Source organism: Cantharellus anzutake (assembly GCF_015039405.1).
Source record: "Cantharellus anzutake strain C23 chromosome Unknown EI90scaffold_33, whole genome shotgun sequence".
NCBI lineage: Eukaryota > Fungi > Basidiomycota > Agaricomycetes > Cantharellales > Hydnaceae > Cantharellus > Cantharellus anzutake.
Window position 1 is genome coordinate 179,447 of NW_024066983.1, and position 15,209 is coordinate 194,655.

General features: G+C 50.6%; 2 protein-coding genes across 2 annotated transcripts; both read left to right on the forward strand.

Moving 5' to 3' along the window:
- Positions 1 to 1,470: 1,470 nt before the first annotated feature.
- On the forward strand, positions 1,471 to 3,837 carry EI90DRAFT_3125564 (uncharacterized protein; the record flags this gene model as incomplete). Its single annotated transcript, XM_039063847.1, has 5 exons — positions 1,471 to 1,699; positions 1,750 to 2,748; positions 2,800 to 2,977; positions 3,033 to 3,126; positions 3,175 to 3,837. The coding sequence occupies 5 exons, from the start codon at positions 1,471 to 1,473 to the stop codon at positions 3,835 to 3,837; spliced, it is 2,163 nt and encodes a 720-aa protein (XP_038914494.1).
- Positions 3,838 to 4,991: 1,154 nt separating this feature from the next.
- Positions 4,992 to 8,093, forward strand: EI90DRAFT_3125565 (uncharacterized protein; the record flags this gene model as incomplete). The annotated part of the gene is made up of 9 exons (XM_039063848.1): positions 4,992 to 5,213; positions 5,576 to 5,836; positions 5,887 to 5,950; positions 6,002 to 6,228; positions 6,318 to 6,485; positions 6,538 to 6,588; positions 6,666 to 6,951; positions 7,559 to 7,903; positions 7,954 to 8,093. 9 exons carry the CDS (start codon positions 4,992 to 4,994, stop codon positions 8,091 to 8,093), a joined length of 1,764 nt encoding a protein of 587 aa, XP_038914495.1.
- Positions 8,094 to 15,209: the final 7,116 nt, after the last annotated feature.

Here is a 15,209-nt window from a genome sequence, read left to right on the forward strand (position 1 = left end):
ACCTGAGTCACTGAGGCCGAGGTCCTTCCATGCTAAGTCTCCAATTCCACTCCGGAGTCGTCCGAATCCACCTGTTCTAACACCTGGCAAAGAACAGCTCATATCTCTGCAACCAGATGAGCAAGGGACTTGTGGTTTCTTTTAAAATGCATGTATTTTACTCCTACAGATTAATTAGCCACCGATAATCCTAATTCTCGTTTTTTATAAATTCACATTTGTCACAATCCCCCCCATTTTTCTCAACAACGGCTGGATGGAAAGAGGTGAAAATTAGGCAGTAGGTAGTTCTTGTAAATATCTCGAACCCATTTTTTTTTCTAATTGATAGGACTTTTTCTCGTTTCTTAATCAGGTTATGTGCCATTCTGGTGACTCACACAGTCCCCCCACTTTCCTCAACAACTACTGAGTGAAACAGGATAAAAGTCGCGCAGTGAGTAGTTTTTCCATATGTCTCAAACACATTTTTTTTTCTAATTGATAAGATTTCTTTTCGTTTTTTAATTAGGGTGGGTGTTCAAGACCATGCTCAATGTAGCTTGACACCGTCCCCCCTGATTTCCTCGACAACGGGAGGGTGCAGTGCAGTGAAAGTCAGACAGTAAGTTTTTCTGGTATTTATCTCAAACCCATTTTTTTTTCTAATCAACAGGATTTTCTTTCGTTTTTTAATTGGGTTCTGTCTTCATTGCGGGCTCACCTCAGGTTTGATGGCTTTTCCTCAACAATGGATGGTGGAATGGGATGAAAGTTAAAAAACGAAAAAAAATCCTATCGATTAGAAAAAAAAATGGGTTTGAGATAAATACCAGAAGAATTTACTGTCTGACTTTCACTGCGCTGCACCCTCCCATTGTCGAGGAAATCAGGGGGGATGGTGTCAAGCTACATTGAGCATGGTCTTGAACACCCACCCTAATTAAAAAACGAAAAGAAATCTTATCAATTAGAAAAAAAAATGTGTTTGAGACATATGGAAGAACTACTCACTGCGCGACTTTTATCCTGTTTCACTCAGTAGTTGTTGAGGAAAGTGGGGGGGACTGTGTGAGTCACCGGAATGGCACATAACCTGATTAAGAAATGAGAAAAAGTCCTATCAATTAGGAAAAAAGATGGGTTCGAGATATTTACAAGAACTACCTACTGCCTAATTTTCACCTCTTTCCATCCAGCCGTTGTTGAGAAAAATGGGGGGGATTGTGACAAATGTGAATTTATAAAAAACGAGAATTAGGATTATCGGTGGCTAATTAATCTGTAGGAGTAAAATACATGCATTTTAAAAGAAACCGCAAGTCCCTAGCTCATCTGGTTGCAGAGATATGAGCTGTTCTTTGCCGGGCTTGCCTTCGCGCAACAAGCGAGCGCGGAACCGAAATTCGTCACGTGGACTATTGAATGGAAAACGGCAGTACGGCGTTCTAGAAACGGAATTAGCCGGTTCCATTACAACTCCATCCCCTAATGCCATCGGCAAGGCCTTTCGATGAGGCCCTCGCACGGAAGTCCCGTGCAGAAGACATCAAGGGGCCCTTCAAAGTCGAAGACTTTGTGGATCGGCACCTCTCCCAGATGGTGACTCAAAACCTGCCTAATTTTGATGCAATCCGTACCGCGATCCAAGGACTCAGTGGCAACGTTGCAGCCAAACGGTTGACCGAAGTCTTAAATGGCATCAGTGACAGTGTAGGGAGTATGTTAAAATCCGTGGCGTTCATCAACTTTTACTGAGGGTCTACTCAGCCTATCTTCCTGAGGTCCCGCCGGGAGATCGCATCCGCTTTTTCGTTCACGAGCACGGGGCGGTCACACACCATCCCTGGGCGGCATTAAATGTCTCGGAGAGACCAGACATCCTTGGAACATTCCAGCCCATATTCGATGACTATCGCCTGCAGGATTCTAACAGGTCCAGAACAGGGAATTATATTCGTTTTTCTTATTCACAAGTGGAGACCTGCATCGAAGTTGTTTCTGAAGGTACGGCTGAAGAAAAAGGCTTGAAGCAGGCGGCTCTCTACGCCACTAGCATACACCACGTTCGATTGGACAAGCCGTGTGTATACGGGCTTTACGCTGGGAAAACACATTATTATGTCATCTGGAGCGACCCAGTTGCTGCATACCGATCACCGCGACAGTCCTACTCGAAGCCCCAAGCCCTCATAAAATACGTCGCGTCCCTCTATAATGCACCCCCGTCGCACATTATGTCATCTCCCAATGCAACTCGTGCTGGCTTTCTCTTGTTGTCAGATAACACCATTGACACTGAGAACTTGACGCCACGCAGTAGTGCCTGTAGCCCTTTATGGAGTATTGATGACTTAGACGGACTCTATCGCTGCATTTTTTCTGGAATTCCTCACACTCGCTGTACGCGCGTGTATGCGCAGGTGGACCCTCCCGTAGCCCAAGGTGCCCCCATCATTTACAAACAAGTTATGGGTCGACCGGATGGAGGGGATCCGGTTCACCACGAAATGGAGATGCTCAACCATATCCACAGGGATGGCTATGTTCGAGGCGTTGTTCGAGGCGTTGAGGTCCATGGGGAACCCATTACTATCGACGTTAGCTTCTGGGACTCGGATGAATTGAACCAATGGAATGCCGATGAAACGCATGAACAAGTAACCTCCCGAAGAAGTTCTGCAATGTTCTACCTGGACACTGGTGCGCCAATCTCGAAAGGGAGGACTGTTTTGGATCTACTTGCAGGATTCTTCGATATTGTGGAAGGTACGAAGGCATCTGATTATCAGGACCTGATGCTGAAATTGATTTCGTTAGAGTTGCGTTATATCGTTGAACGCCGTGAAGTTGTTCACCGTGACATCAGCCCCTCAAACATATATATATATGTAAAGAGCGTAACGCCCCAGGACCCAGCTGCTCTTCCTGAGAACATGCTGAATCCTTCGACCGACCAACCAACTTTCATAAACAAATACCTCGACCCCGACAACAGGTGAGCGCCTTTGACCAAATAGTGAGCAGATGTTCAAATCCCGTAATTGCCTCAGGAATCAGCCTAGGGGTCTGCTTGGTGATCTGCATTTGGCCGCTCGCTACTTGCCTGATGACAATCAAGCAGCAGAAATTCTGAGACGGTTTAGTGTGCGTGGTGTTAGTGTATCAGTATTTCTTCAATGACGATGGATCTAGGGAACCCCACTGTATTCCCCCCGAGCAATTCTGTCAAGGTCTTGGGCCCCTGAGGCTCACATATTCCTGCCCATGCCCGAGCTTCAAGGCGAGGCGCTCCACACGTACCATATGCTATTTGGCCCTCGCTCATATGAGGCCGGTTGGGAGAATTATGATGCCAACAACATTCACCGATTGGATTCGCTGCAAGATCCACCATTATATCGCCCACGACACGATATCGAGTCTCTCTTTTGGGTTATTGTCGACACTCTACTCCATGTAAAGCCTGAAGGGAGTGAAGATTCTCCATCAATGCACTTCGCCACATTTGAGGGTATTCTCAAGGGGAGGAGGTACCGTGCCGCCGACACGTCGGCATCTTTATTCTTTTTCCCTTTGAGTTGGTGGAAAAGTGCGCTTCATCCAGCATTGGGGCCAGTTCTTGGTGAATTGCTTCATAACATGGGCGTGCAGGTCGGTCCAGAATATGAATACCTAATCGAACCACCACGCGACACCAATCTACACGAGGTGCTTCGAAGATTGCTCCTTCAAGCAATAGTGACTTTGAACCAGCAACCTCCCATTACTTTAGACTCGAGTCGACGAGCTGTTCGGCTTTCTCCTTATGGGCCCTCGGTCTCAGTGAGCTTGGCGAATTCAGGTAGCAGTGCCTAATAGGTGGAGATCGGCTTTAAGCATATGTAAACTTTTTGGCACTCCCATGTGTTTCTTGTTGCCTTTTCTGGGAAATATGTCTCTTTGGCAAATTCCAGTTTGTATCACCTTTAAGGGGGACTTGAGGACATTACATCTCGGCATGCCCCTCACTCGATCGTCGTTGCCTCTGTCTCCATCTCCAAGTGCTTCCATCATTCGATTTGTCTTTTAACTCAGCAGGTCTTCATGCCCGGAATAATGTCGCTCAAGATTGTTAACTTCGGGAGAACCACTGGTCGATTAGAAGGATTTGGACTTATCAGTAAGTATGCCCATCCCCACTTCTGAATGGCTCGTGGCTAAGGTTGCTTACTTGCTTGGATCGTCACGCTCAGTTGACTCTGCCTGAAATTTCGATCCTGCATGCAAAAATCGAAGCAGGAAATGTCTCATCCTTTCCGTCTGCTTCCTCTGTCATCATTTCAGGGCATTGCTTCGGACCATCTATGGGGTTCTGGTGATCCAACATCCTAGCCTTGGCACCATTATCAACTCTTAACTTAGCATATGTCTGACTCGGCTTGACATGGGTTTGGGGGAGGTCGACTCTGAGCCCATCGCATTGCTACCAAACTTGTCACATATATTTACAATGAACCCTAAAGGAGAGCTGGCTGTTTGTACATGCATAATCAATCACTCTCAAATGGTGTTGTGCAGGATAAGATGACCTGGACGAGGGTTTGCGTCAAAACTAACGAAACCCATACCAATGGGATCGTGAAACAAACATTTGGATGCTCGTTAGTACTGCAGCGACATCGTGGGTAGGTGACCAGTGATTCTGAAGCAAACTAAGCTCTCTGTTCGCATAAATGTTTGGATGGAGCATATTTGGCATCGGTGGTGGGTTTGTTGGGGTAGGACTCGTCGAACGTCAGAAGCAGCTTGAATGTTCCATTGGCTACTTGGTGGCCTAAGTTCATTGTGCAGCACCCCAATAGTACTTAGCGGCTGCTGTAGTGAAGAAGGTCACCACCTAGGGACCTGTCGGACCGCTCACGATTTGACCTATCGATCTGGGTCCACAAAGTTGTTGCAATTTGCAGATTTGCTCAGCTGTATGTAATTGTCACGGAGTTGGCCGAATTTATTGTGTCTGGTTCACTGTCATGGAAGTCTGGTGCCTCCTCGTCGATCACGAAAGCAGGCCTGTTGCTGGACAGCCGATCAAGGTCCAAGTACCTTCCGAGACCGATGTCGCTGACTTGAAGAAGATGGTCAAGGATGAGGCGTCGCCTCACCTTAACAATACTGCTGCATTCGAGCTTGAAGTGTGGAGATTTACAAACTCAACAGCTGATTTCGTCGATAATGATATGCTTGAGGAGCTAGTCAGCGAGGCATTCTCTAATATGAGGTTAAAAAACTCCTTCCGAGTCGGAAAATAGCAGGCTTGAACATCTCAGCTGGAGAGGCACTGCTCGTCAAGTTGCCCGGTGCGTCAACACTCATCCTGATAAGTAGACACCTGACTTTGTGACAGGCTGAAAGCCACAGACAGAGGATGACAGTGAGCATTTGAGCGAAGCTTTCTCTGTTTGTATCTGCATATGCGATGATGGTCTCCAAACGCCATCAATTCCTACATTTTAATTCCACCTCGGCACCTTCAAAAGTGAACCGAGTTCCTGATCCCGCGCAACTTCTCTCGCTCAACTGTGTCGTTCTCCAAGTTGATGGGGAGCCGAATCAGTACCTGGTGGTCAAGATTCTGAAGACCGAAAGTGTCAGCACCCTCAAAGACTTGATCAAGGAGAAACAGTCCCCTCGCCTCAATCACGTTGCTGCCTTGGAGCTTAACCTTAGCCGGGTCTCCCTACCCGTGGATGGTGACCTTGAAGAAAGACTCAAAACGCCAATCTCGCACCATTGGGGTTCTCCCTACCACTCTCGCAAATGTTCCCCCACGTCGAAGAGAATCACCTGCATATCGTCGTTCAAGCACCAGCTAATGGTGAGTCGATTTCGGTCTTTCTTGGACAACCTCACTGATGTTGTTCAGAGGGCCTGGGTACTAATGACGCACGAGAACAGGAGAGGAGAGACCAGATCCCTGCATTGCGTGAAAGTGCGGGTTTTCTTTTCTTTTTTGTCATCCTTGATAAATAACATTTAACAGGGTTTCAAAACGTCATCTTGACTGCGTTGGCTCCTGCTGATTCAGCAAAGTTGTCAAATTACACGAAGTCCCAGATTCCATACTCCATCTATGACAGCCGCTACAAGGCAGACAAGCCCAGGACGAGCGTCGCACCTCCAGTTCAATTATTTCATCCTGCTTTTGGACATTTCTTGGACGATATGGAGAAGAGAGACGCTCCTCTCGACAACATTATTCCTGAAACAGTAGGATACATGAAAGCCGCAACGGCGATTTATAAAAATGAAAAGAAACGCCAAGGTGTTGGGACCACTTCTTTGCAACATCCTTCAAGTCAACATGCAAACGATTCAGAATGATGACAAAACGACTCCTGACGGTCATGGAATTGGAGACACATGGGTCACCCTTCATGATTCTTCAGGAAGATAAAAATGAATTCGGAGATGGTGGTTCAGACCCAGCGGGCTTGTCTGTGGGCCATTGTTGGGCTCAGCCCAGGGTATGCCCAATCCATTGCATTGCACTCGGATTGTTCATTTGTTTTTCCTTAGTATGCAATGCTTCGAAATGCTACTGCCTGTCCCACATTCCTCGTGGCCACCGTGGGTCCCTGGGTCACAATCCTTGGTGCTGTCATTGTCATATCCATACAATCCCGACCTCCGCTCCGGGCTCCCAGAACTCCGAACTCCGACTTCCGGAGCCCTACTTCCCTTCCGTCACCTTCTCCTTGCCGACTCCCAAGAGGTTATCCCACCTCCGGCTCGGACACCACCTTCGGTCCGACTCCGGAACATTCCGGGTCCGACCCCAACCTCGACACCTTCCAGACGAGTACACAACACCTATGTCCCTGACTCCGGACCTCCGCTCCGGAATCCCATTGGCGTCTCCGTCTCCGGAACCTCCGGTCTTAGCTCCGACCTCGGACTTTGACCCCACCTCCGCTTATACCCATTGTATTGGTTAGCTCATTCCATTTAATTACCTTTGCCAATATTCCGGAGTTTAACCTCCGAGTTCGGACTTTCCGGACTTATTCCGGACCTTGCAACTATTGCATTGTCCATTTCAATTCCGCTATTCTCCCTCATTCCTATTTGGGCTGCTGCTTCCTTTCTATTCAGTCAGCTAGCCATTCCCCACTCCCAACCTCCTTCCTTCCTCCTTGGGCCTTGGCCCTTCATTCCTCCTTTGGGAAACACCATTGAGTCCAACACTTGACCCTCGGTGTTGTTCCTCTTTCCATCTCCCTTTGTCTCCTTTCGTCCTACCCTTGTTCCTTTTGATTCCGGACCCCTCCTTATATACAATGTACCTAGTAACTTGTAACCTCAGTCCGAAATCAACTTGAATTCCCCCCAAGAGACTTTCCCTCTGCTAGATCCGAAATTAGGGACCCCTAGGACAACCAGCAATGGCACAGCGCTCCGCATGAGTCGCTGAGGCCAAGGTCCTTCCATGATAAGTCTCCGATTCCATTCCGGAGTCGTCCGAATCCCCGCATTCTAACAGTCATCACTGATGGTGCGATTGTCCAACGACTGACCGACTGCATCTGGGTTGGATTAGACTCCGTTCTCAATGAATTGCACATCACCTGCATTGTACGAGCCTTCAATGCTCTACAGGCGAGTCTGAAGAAACTTGGGTCATATTATGAGGGTCTAGACACAGGCAATCTTCCCGATGATTTGCACTACTTTCCTTCAATTGCTGCTTACCCTGTTGGCGATGGACGCACTAATTTCAAATATGTTGGCTTCTTGGAAAATGTCATATCCATACAATCCCGACCTCCGCTCCGGGCTCCCGGAACTCCGAACTCCGACTTCCGGAGCCCTACTCCCCCTCCATCACCTTCTCCTTGCCGACTCCCAAGAGGTTATCCCACCTCCGGCTCGGACACCACCTTCGGTCCGACTCCGGAACATTCCGGGTCTGACCCCAACCTCGACACCTTCCAGACGAGTACGCAACACCTATGCTCCCGACTCCGGACCTCCGCTCCGGAATCCTGTTTGCGTCTCCGTCTCCGGAACCTCCGGTCTTAGCTCCGACCTCGGACTTTGACCCCACCTCCGCTTATACCCATTGTATTGGTTAGCTCATTCCATTTAATTACCTTTGCCAATATTCCGGAGTTTAACCTCCGAGTTCGGACTTTCCGGACTTACTCCGGACCTTGCAACTATTGCATTGTCCATTTCAATTCCGCTATTCTCCCTCATTCCTATTTGGGCTGCTGCTTCCTTTCTATTCAGTCAGCTAGCCATTCCCCACTCCCAACCTCCTTCCTTCCTCCTTGGGCCTTGGCCCTTCATTCCTCCTTTGAGAAACACCATTGAGTCAAACACTTGACCCTCGGTGTTGTTCCTCTTTTCATCTCCCTTTGTCTCCTTTTGTCCTACCCTTGTTCCTTTTGATTCCGGACCCCTCCTTATATACAATGTACCTAGTAACTTGTAACCTCAGTCCGAAATCGACTGGAATTCCCCCCCAAGAGACTTTCCCTCTGCTAGATCCGAAATTAGGGACCCCCAGGACAACCAGCAATGGCACAGCGCTCTGCCTGAGTCGCTGAGGCTGAGGTCCTTCCATGATAAGTCTCCGATTCCATTCCGGAGTCGTCCGAATCCCCGCATTCTAACAGAAAATGTCCCTGGCTGCATCACTCTTCGCGCACGGACTGAGGCGATGCCACCCCAAGATATTGTTGTCAAATTTGCTGATCGCTATGGGGGGAGTGCACATCAAACACTTGCAGATCATAATTATGCACCGAAACTTCTCTATTGCGGATCACCACATCTCCATGAGGATGAACCATCCTATCAGTCTATCATCATGATTGTCATGGAATGTGTCAATGGCAACATGCTTGCTGTAGCAAAGCAAAAAAATATGTCTGAAGGATTGGTGAAAAATGTCATGATTGCAAGTGATGACAAAGTCGAGCTAATTGATTTTAACTGGGCTGGAGTGGAAGGTCAGGTCGAGTATCCATCAGTCATATCACCACATATTGCTTGGCCAGGTGATGTTAAATGTAAGGGGTTGGTGTAGGTTCTGTCAGGGCACACCTGCCTGACCCGGCTCCACCCGGCCCAACCTGACCCGGTACCCCGCCGGTCCACCCTTCCTTACCTCCTCCCCCTTTCCCTTCTTCCCCCCTCATCCTCCCCTCCTCAGTTTCTCCTTATCTTACTTCTTCTTTATTCTCCCTTTATTCTACATGGACGACTTTCTCTGTATCAATGTACAATTGACCCATCTGCAGCGCGCCCACCATGTACCCGGCCCAGGCACCTCGGCGACTTCCCGCTGTGCCCAGCACGCGTGCCTGCACCGGATGCCCTCGGGATCTCCCACGGAGACACCCAGGTGGTTACGGCTGTGTGCGAGGGTGACGTGGCACCCGTCATGTGATCCAAGCCGCATGTATATAAACGAACCTGAAGTGGGAACCGAAGAAGTAGCCTTCTTCTCAACTTTCCACTTCAGTCTAAGTGGCCAGGGACCACTGTCCTGCATCGGGCCTGTCAGTACGCACGCCCGATCCACCCCCCGCCAGGCTCTCGGTCCCGGACACTACACCCGGACCCCCTTGACCCCGGATGAGTCCCTGACAGGTTCCAACTGTCAAAAACCCGGATCGTAGGGGTAAATGCGTGAGTCCGAATGCAGGTGGGGCTCAACTAGAGGGGGAATCCAAGAGCTCCGGTGGTGGACTGAAGCTTCTCCAGGAAGCCCGGTTCTGCTGGATGGTACAAGAGGCTCTAAGAAGGATGCGGCCTCAGCGACTCGGAGGGAGCGCTGTGCCTCCATTATGTCTCAGTTAGTCCTTGTATTTCTTATGTCTGAGGTATCTTGTAGAACGGAACGGGATTCACTCAGAGGGACTTTGGGTAGCATTTTAGTCGAGATTAGAACTGAGGAACTACAGGTTCTAATCTATGGGTATTTATAAAGAGAAATGGAAAGGACTTAGTCAAAGTCTGAATGACAAATGGGACAACACCGAAAGGTGCCGAATGATACCGAGAGGTACCGAACGATATCTTTAACGGGGAACTGAGGTGTTGGACCAAGGAGGGTGGAGTAAGAGGCCGGAAAATGAATGGGAACGAGAAATGGGTAAGGGGGGGTTAGCCGACTGAATGATAAGAAGAAGATAGTCATGCTGAGAGTGGAAGGTGACTAATAAGTGATGACGTGGGTGAGATCACTGAAGGATGTGGGTAACTCCGAAAGCGGAGTTGTGTATCCGAAGGATGTTGGGTGACTCAAATAAATGAAATGGGTGGAGGAATGGTTTAAGGGTATGTCACGGGATGTCGGAGGTCCGTCAGGATATCAGAGCAAATCTGGAGTCTCCAAATGTTCCGACTCGGGAACGAGCTTCCGGGATGGGAGTGACCAAGGTTCGGTGCGCTGCAACCAGACCGGAGCTGAGACAATCAGGAGGGAAGGTGACTTGGGGAGTGGGGAGGCATGGTGTAGGGGATGGTGGAGTTGTTAGGAAGGTGTGGTGTGGTGGGAGTGCACGGGGTCGGGATTCTGGGATATGACACCAACCCCAGTTCTCAATCCTCAGGTCATCAATAAAGTTGAGCTATGGAGCTTTAATTATCAATGATGGTGTCACGACCCGGCGTTCCCTGGGGCCAGTGTCAGGGACACGTCCGGGGTCGAGAGGGCCCGGGGGTAATGCCCGGCACTGAGGCCGTCGCGGGGTGTGGAGCGGGCGTGCGTACTGGCGGGCCCGGTCCGGGACAGTGGTCCCTGGCCACTCAGACTGAAGTGGAGAATGTGAGAAGAAGGGTTACTTCTTCGGTTCCCACTTCAGGTACATTTATGTACATGCGGCTTGAGTCACATGACAGGTGCCACGTCATCCTCGGAGGCAGCCGCAGGCATCCGGGTGTCCCCATGGGGGATCCCGAGAGCGTCCGCTACATGCGCGCATGCTGGGCACAGCGGGAAGCCGTCCGGGGTGTGTGGGCCGGACGGGTCAATAGTACATTGATACAAGGGAAGGTGGTCCGTGTAGATAGAAAGAAATAAACAGGAAGAAGAAGATGAGAAGAATGAAATAAAGAAAGGGGAAAGGAAAGGGAAAAGAAGGGGGAGGAGAGGGAGGAAGGAGGGGGGAGGGGGATAGACAGCGGGGAGCGGGTGTGGTGTGGCCGGGTGGGCCCGGGTGGGCCCGGGTCAGGCGGGTGTGCCCTGACAGCCAGACGACCTCCTCCCTGACCCTCTCCCACGCCCGAACACTCCCCGCACACTCCGCTCACCACCTGTCGCCATCTAACCACTTCCCGCCACCTCTCCACAACCCCTCTCCTACTTGTCGTTGAACGACCTAGTGGCGCAGAGTGCCACGACCCGTTGTCCCATGTATCGCCGCACCTTGTTATCTCGCGGCAAAGGTCACGCTTGACCTTCGCTGTCTTGAACACGTGCTCTTTGTTTGTTTTCCTCCTTCTTTTCTCCGCCTGCAATCTCCGTGAGATCTGGCGACTTATTCCCTATTCAGTTCCCTAGTGCTTATATACAGCTTGTAACTAATGCTTGTACTGTAGTTCGAAATCAACTAGAATTAACCCCTAAGCTTACCTCTGTCCCCCATAAGACCTCTGACCTTCTGAAGTATCGGGACCGCATCGAGAACGAGGCGCAACGCTCCTCCTCGAGTCGTTGAAGCCAAAATCCCGGCTCACTCACCTAAGTAGCCTCGGCCTCGAGATCGGTGGGGTTTATCCCTCGCTAAAGCTCGGTCGTGTGTAGGACGCCTTTACCACTAGCGGGCAACGTTCGGTCGCCTACAGCTACCATCGGCGAAGATTTGCATGGTTCTGACAGATGGGGAGAAAAAGGAGTTCTGTCCCTTTTCCCAAATTCCCACATTATTGTATATACATTGTTTATACATGTTTATTATGAGACACATATAGAATAAAGATAGGAATTAAGGGGTGGGGTTACCACTCCTTACATTAAAGCATTGGCTAAGATAAAGAGGGAGCATGACTTGGACACGTTGAAATAAGGAGACCTCCACTATAGAAAATGCCAACTTACCTTGCTTGCAAGGTCACCTTTGAGTCAGAATTTGTGGGAATTTTCACTTACTGTCAGAAACTGTATTCAAGGTATTTGCGGGAAGCGGAGTGGAGTACGGCAGCGTGAGTGGACACTTAGCTAATGAGCTACTCTGTTGCAAGGTGTCATGGGGGTTGGGACTTTGGCTTCAATGACTTGGCTGGAGCATTGCGCCACGTGTTCTAGGCTGTCTGTTAGAACGGGCGGATTCGGACGACTCCGGAGTGGAATCGGAGACTTAGTGTGGAAGGACCTCGGCCTCAGCGACTCAGGCGGAGCGCTGTGCCATTGCTGGTTGTCCTGGGGGTCCCTAATTTCGGATCTAGCAGAGGGAAAGTCTCTTGGGGGAATTCAAGTTGATTTCAGACTAAGGTCTAAAACGAGTATGTACAGGCGCCGATATATATAATGGGAGGGCGAAAGCACAAGGAAACAAAGGGAATCCGAATCGGAACGAAGGCGTCCGAACGGGAAGAAAGGGAAGACTGAAGCGGAGTGGTACCGAAGGTCATAAGGCAGAACCTGTGGTACGTCCGAAAGGAGGTAAGGAGGGTGTCATATCCGTGCATACCCGACCCCGACCCGACTTCCGGACCTCCACCCTCTTCACCTCCGGAGTCATACCTTACCGCTGCCGTCCCGATACTCACCCCTGGTCCTGGCAACACACCTCCTCTCACCCCCCCACGCCACCTCTGCTCCTCCTTCCCTCTCCTCCCCTATCTCCGTCCACTCCGATATTCCCCTTGGACCGAACGCCCCCCTCTCGCCACCCTCCTACTACTCCCCCTCCTCCTACTCCGCTCCTCCCTCACAACACCTCCACCCTTCCGTCACCCTCCTATGCTTCCCCCGTCTGCTCCGATACTCACCTTCGGACCTGACAACTCCTCCTTTCCGCCACTCCCTCTCCCTTACCTTTCCCCTCTCTCCTCCCTCTGGTACTCCTCTGCCACCCTCCCACCAAGTTACGACCTTCCACCGCTGTCCCGTACTTCGTACTCGGACACCACTCGTACCTTTGCTCCGAGCCTCCGTCATAGTCCCTACCTCAGACTTTGACTCCACCTCGGTCTTAGTCCATTGCATTGGTGACCTCATACTACGTAAACACCATTGCCAATATCCCTCGGACTTTCCACCCCGCCTCCGTAACCTCCGTAAGCTCCGCAACCCCCGAGCTTCACAGGTCGCCTTCGGCACTTTTGCCGCTTGTAATGTATCTCTCGCGTTTACCCCTCATCCCTATTTGGACTACTGCTTCTTCCCATTCTAGCCAGTTAGTCATCATCCCCACTTCTCCTCATCCTCCTGCCCCTCTGGGCCTTGCCCTCCCTATCTCCTTTCGGATGTATCACAGGTCCTGCCTTATGACCTTCGGTACCGCTCCACTCCTTCTACCCTTTGTTCCCATTCAGACGTCTTCATTCCGATTCGGTACCCTTTGTTTTCCTTGTGCCTTTGCCCCCTCCATTATATATCGGCGCTTGTACATACTCGTTTTGGTTCAGTCCAAAATCGACCTGAAATGCCCCCTAGAGACTTCCTGCTCACCTACTGTGAAATTAAGGACCAAATGGACAAACAGCAATGGCACAGCGCTCCACTTGAGTCGCTGAGGCCAAGGTCCCTCCACGCTAAGTCTCTGTCACGACCCGACATATCCGACACTTCCCTCTACGCGTCCTAGTGTCACTTGGCCCGTCCCTCCCGCTATCATCACCATCCGTCCACCCGTCACCCTCATCCGCACTTCCTCCCTCACGCGCGTACCTCCCAACCTAGGTTGCCCGCTTCATTGTTGTCCGCCCCCAGCCGGACGGCTTGCTAGACGGCCGGATGGCCTTTTCTCTTGCGGACTATTGTTCCTCCTATTGTTCCTTGCTTTCCTTTTGTTGACCAAGTTTGCCGATATTGATTATTTGTTCCTTTCTTCATTCATTAATATCGCGCTTGATCCGCCACTCCTTCCGGGCCGCTCTCATTTAGTTACTTGTGTTTATAACGCGTGTAGGTTACACCGGATGTACCTCAGTTCGTATATCGACTTGGATTCCCCCTCTAAACTCTTATCCTCATCGTAAGGCTTCTGTCTGAAATTGGGACACCAACGTAAGAACGAAGCGCAGCGCTCCACCCGAGTCGCTGAAGCTAAAGTCCCGCCCCTCCGACCTTACGAGCCCGGACGACCTTGCGTGCCTCGCGGGTCACCCGGATACGCTTCTGGCACGTTCCTGACAGGACGGAGGAGTGGAGGTGGTGTCAGAGACCGGGTCGAGACGAAGGAGTGTCTCCATGACGGAGGGCTTCGGCCTCAGCGACTTATGCCAGGAGCGCTGTGCCTAGTAAACATGTCCGTGCCCTAACTTACTAACTGGTCACCAGAACTGAAGAGGGTAAACTCTAGTCGATTTTATTACTGGAGTGTAACCTATGTACAAGTGTAGTATATATAGTTACAGCGAGGGTGGGTCCGCAAATGGCAGAGCCGAGTGGAGCGGAGCTAATGGGGTTTAGACATTAGCCGATTGAATATTACCAACGAGTCGGGTTATGGGGTTAGCGGAAAGGCAGGCGATAACCCAGAAACGGAAAGGAGGGATAGGCCCGAAGGTGAGCTTGCAGGGCAAGCAAGTGTATTGCCCAGCGGAGGCAGGAGTGCGCTAGCGGATGTCGGAGCTGTCTGGAAGCCTTTGGGGCTCTGTACTTAGGGAGGCGTAGGTAATAAATTGAAAGGAGGGGGTGGTGACCATCGAGGGGTACCGAGGGGATTGCAGAATATGGGAGCTCTGAGGTTAGTGAGGAAGGAGCGGAAGTGGAATGGAGGGATCGGAGGGATCGGAAGTTGATGGCCAGGGATGGATATGACAGGCATTCCTGAATCCATCTGGAACCCTCTTCGCCTCCGAGATCACCCCTTGGCTGTATATTGCATTGGGTTTGTCGTTCAACACAGCGGTCCACCTAGGAGGGTGCTGGAAGTTGATGGACCACGAAAGGGCAAGGTCCAACGCAGTCACTGACGTTACCCCCTGTGGTTGCACCAGGGCACTCAGCTGCGCGATGTGAGTTCTTATCAGCTGTGCATAGTGTCAGGGATGCGTCCAGGGTCGAGAGG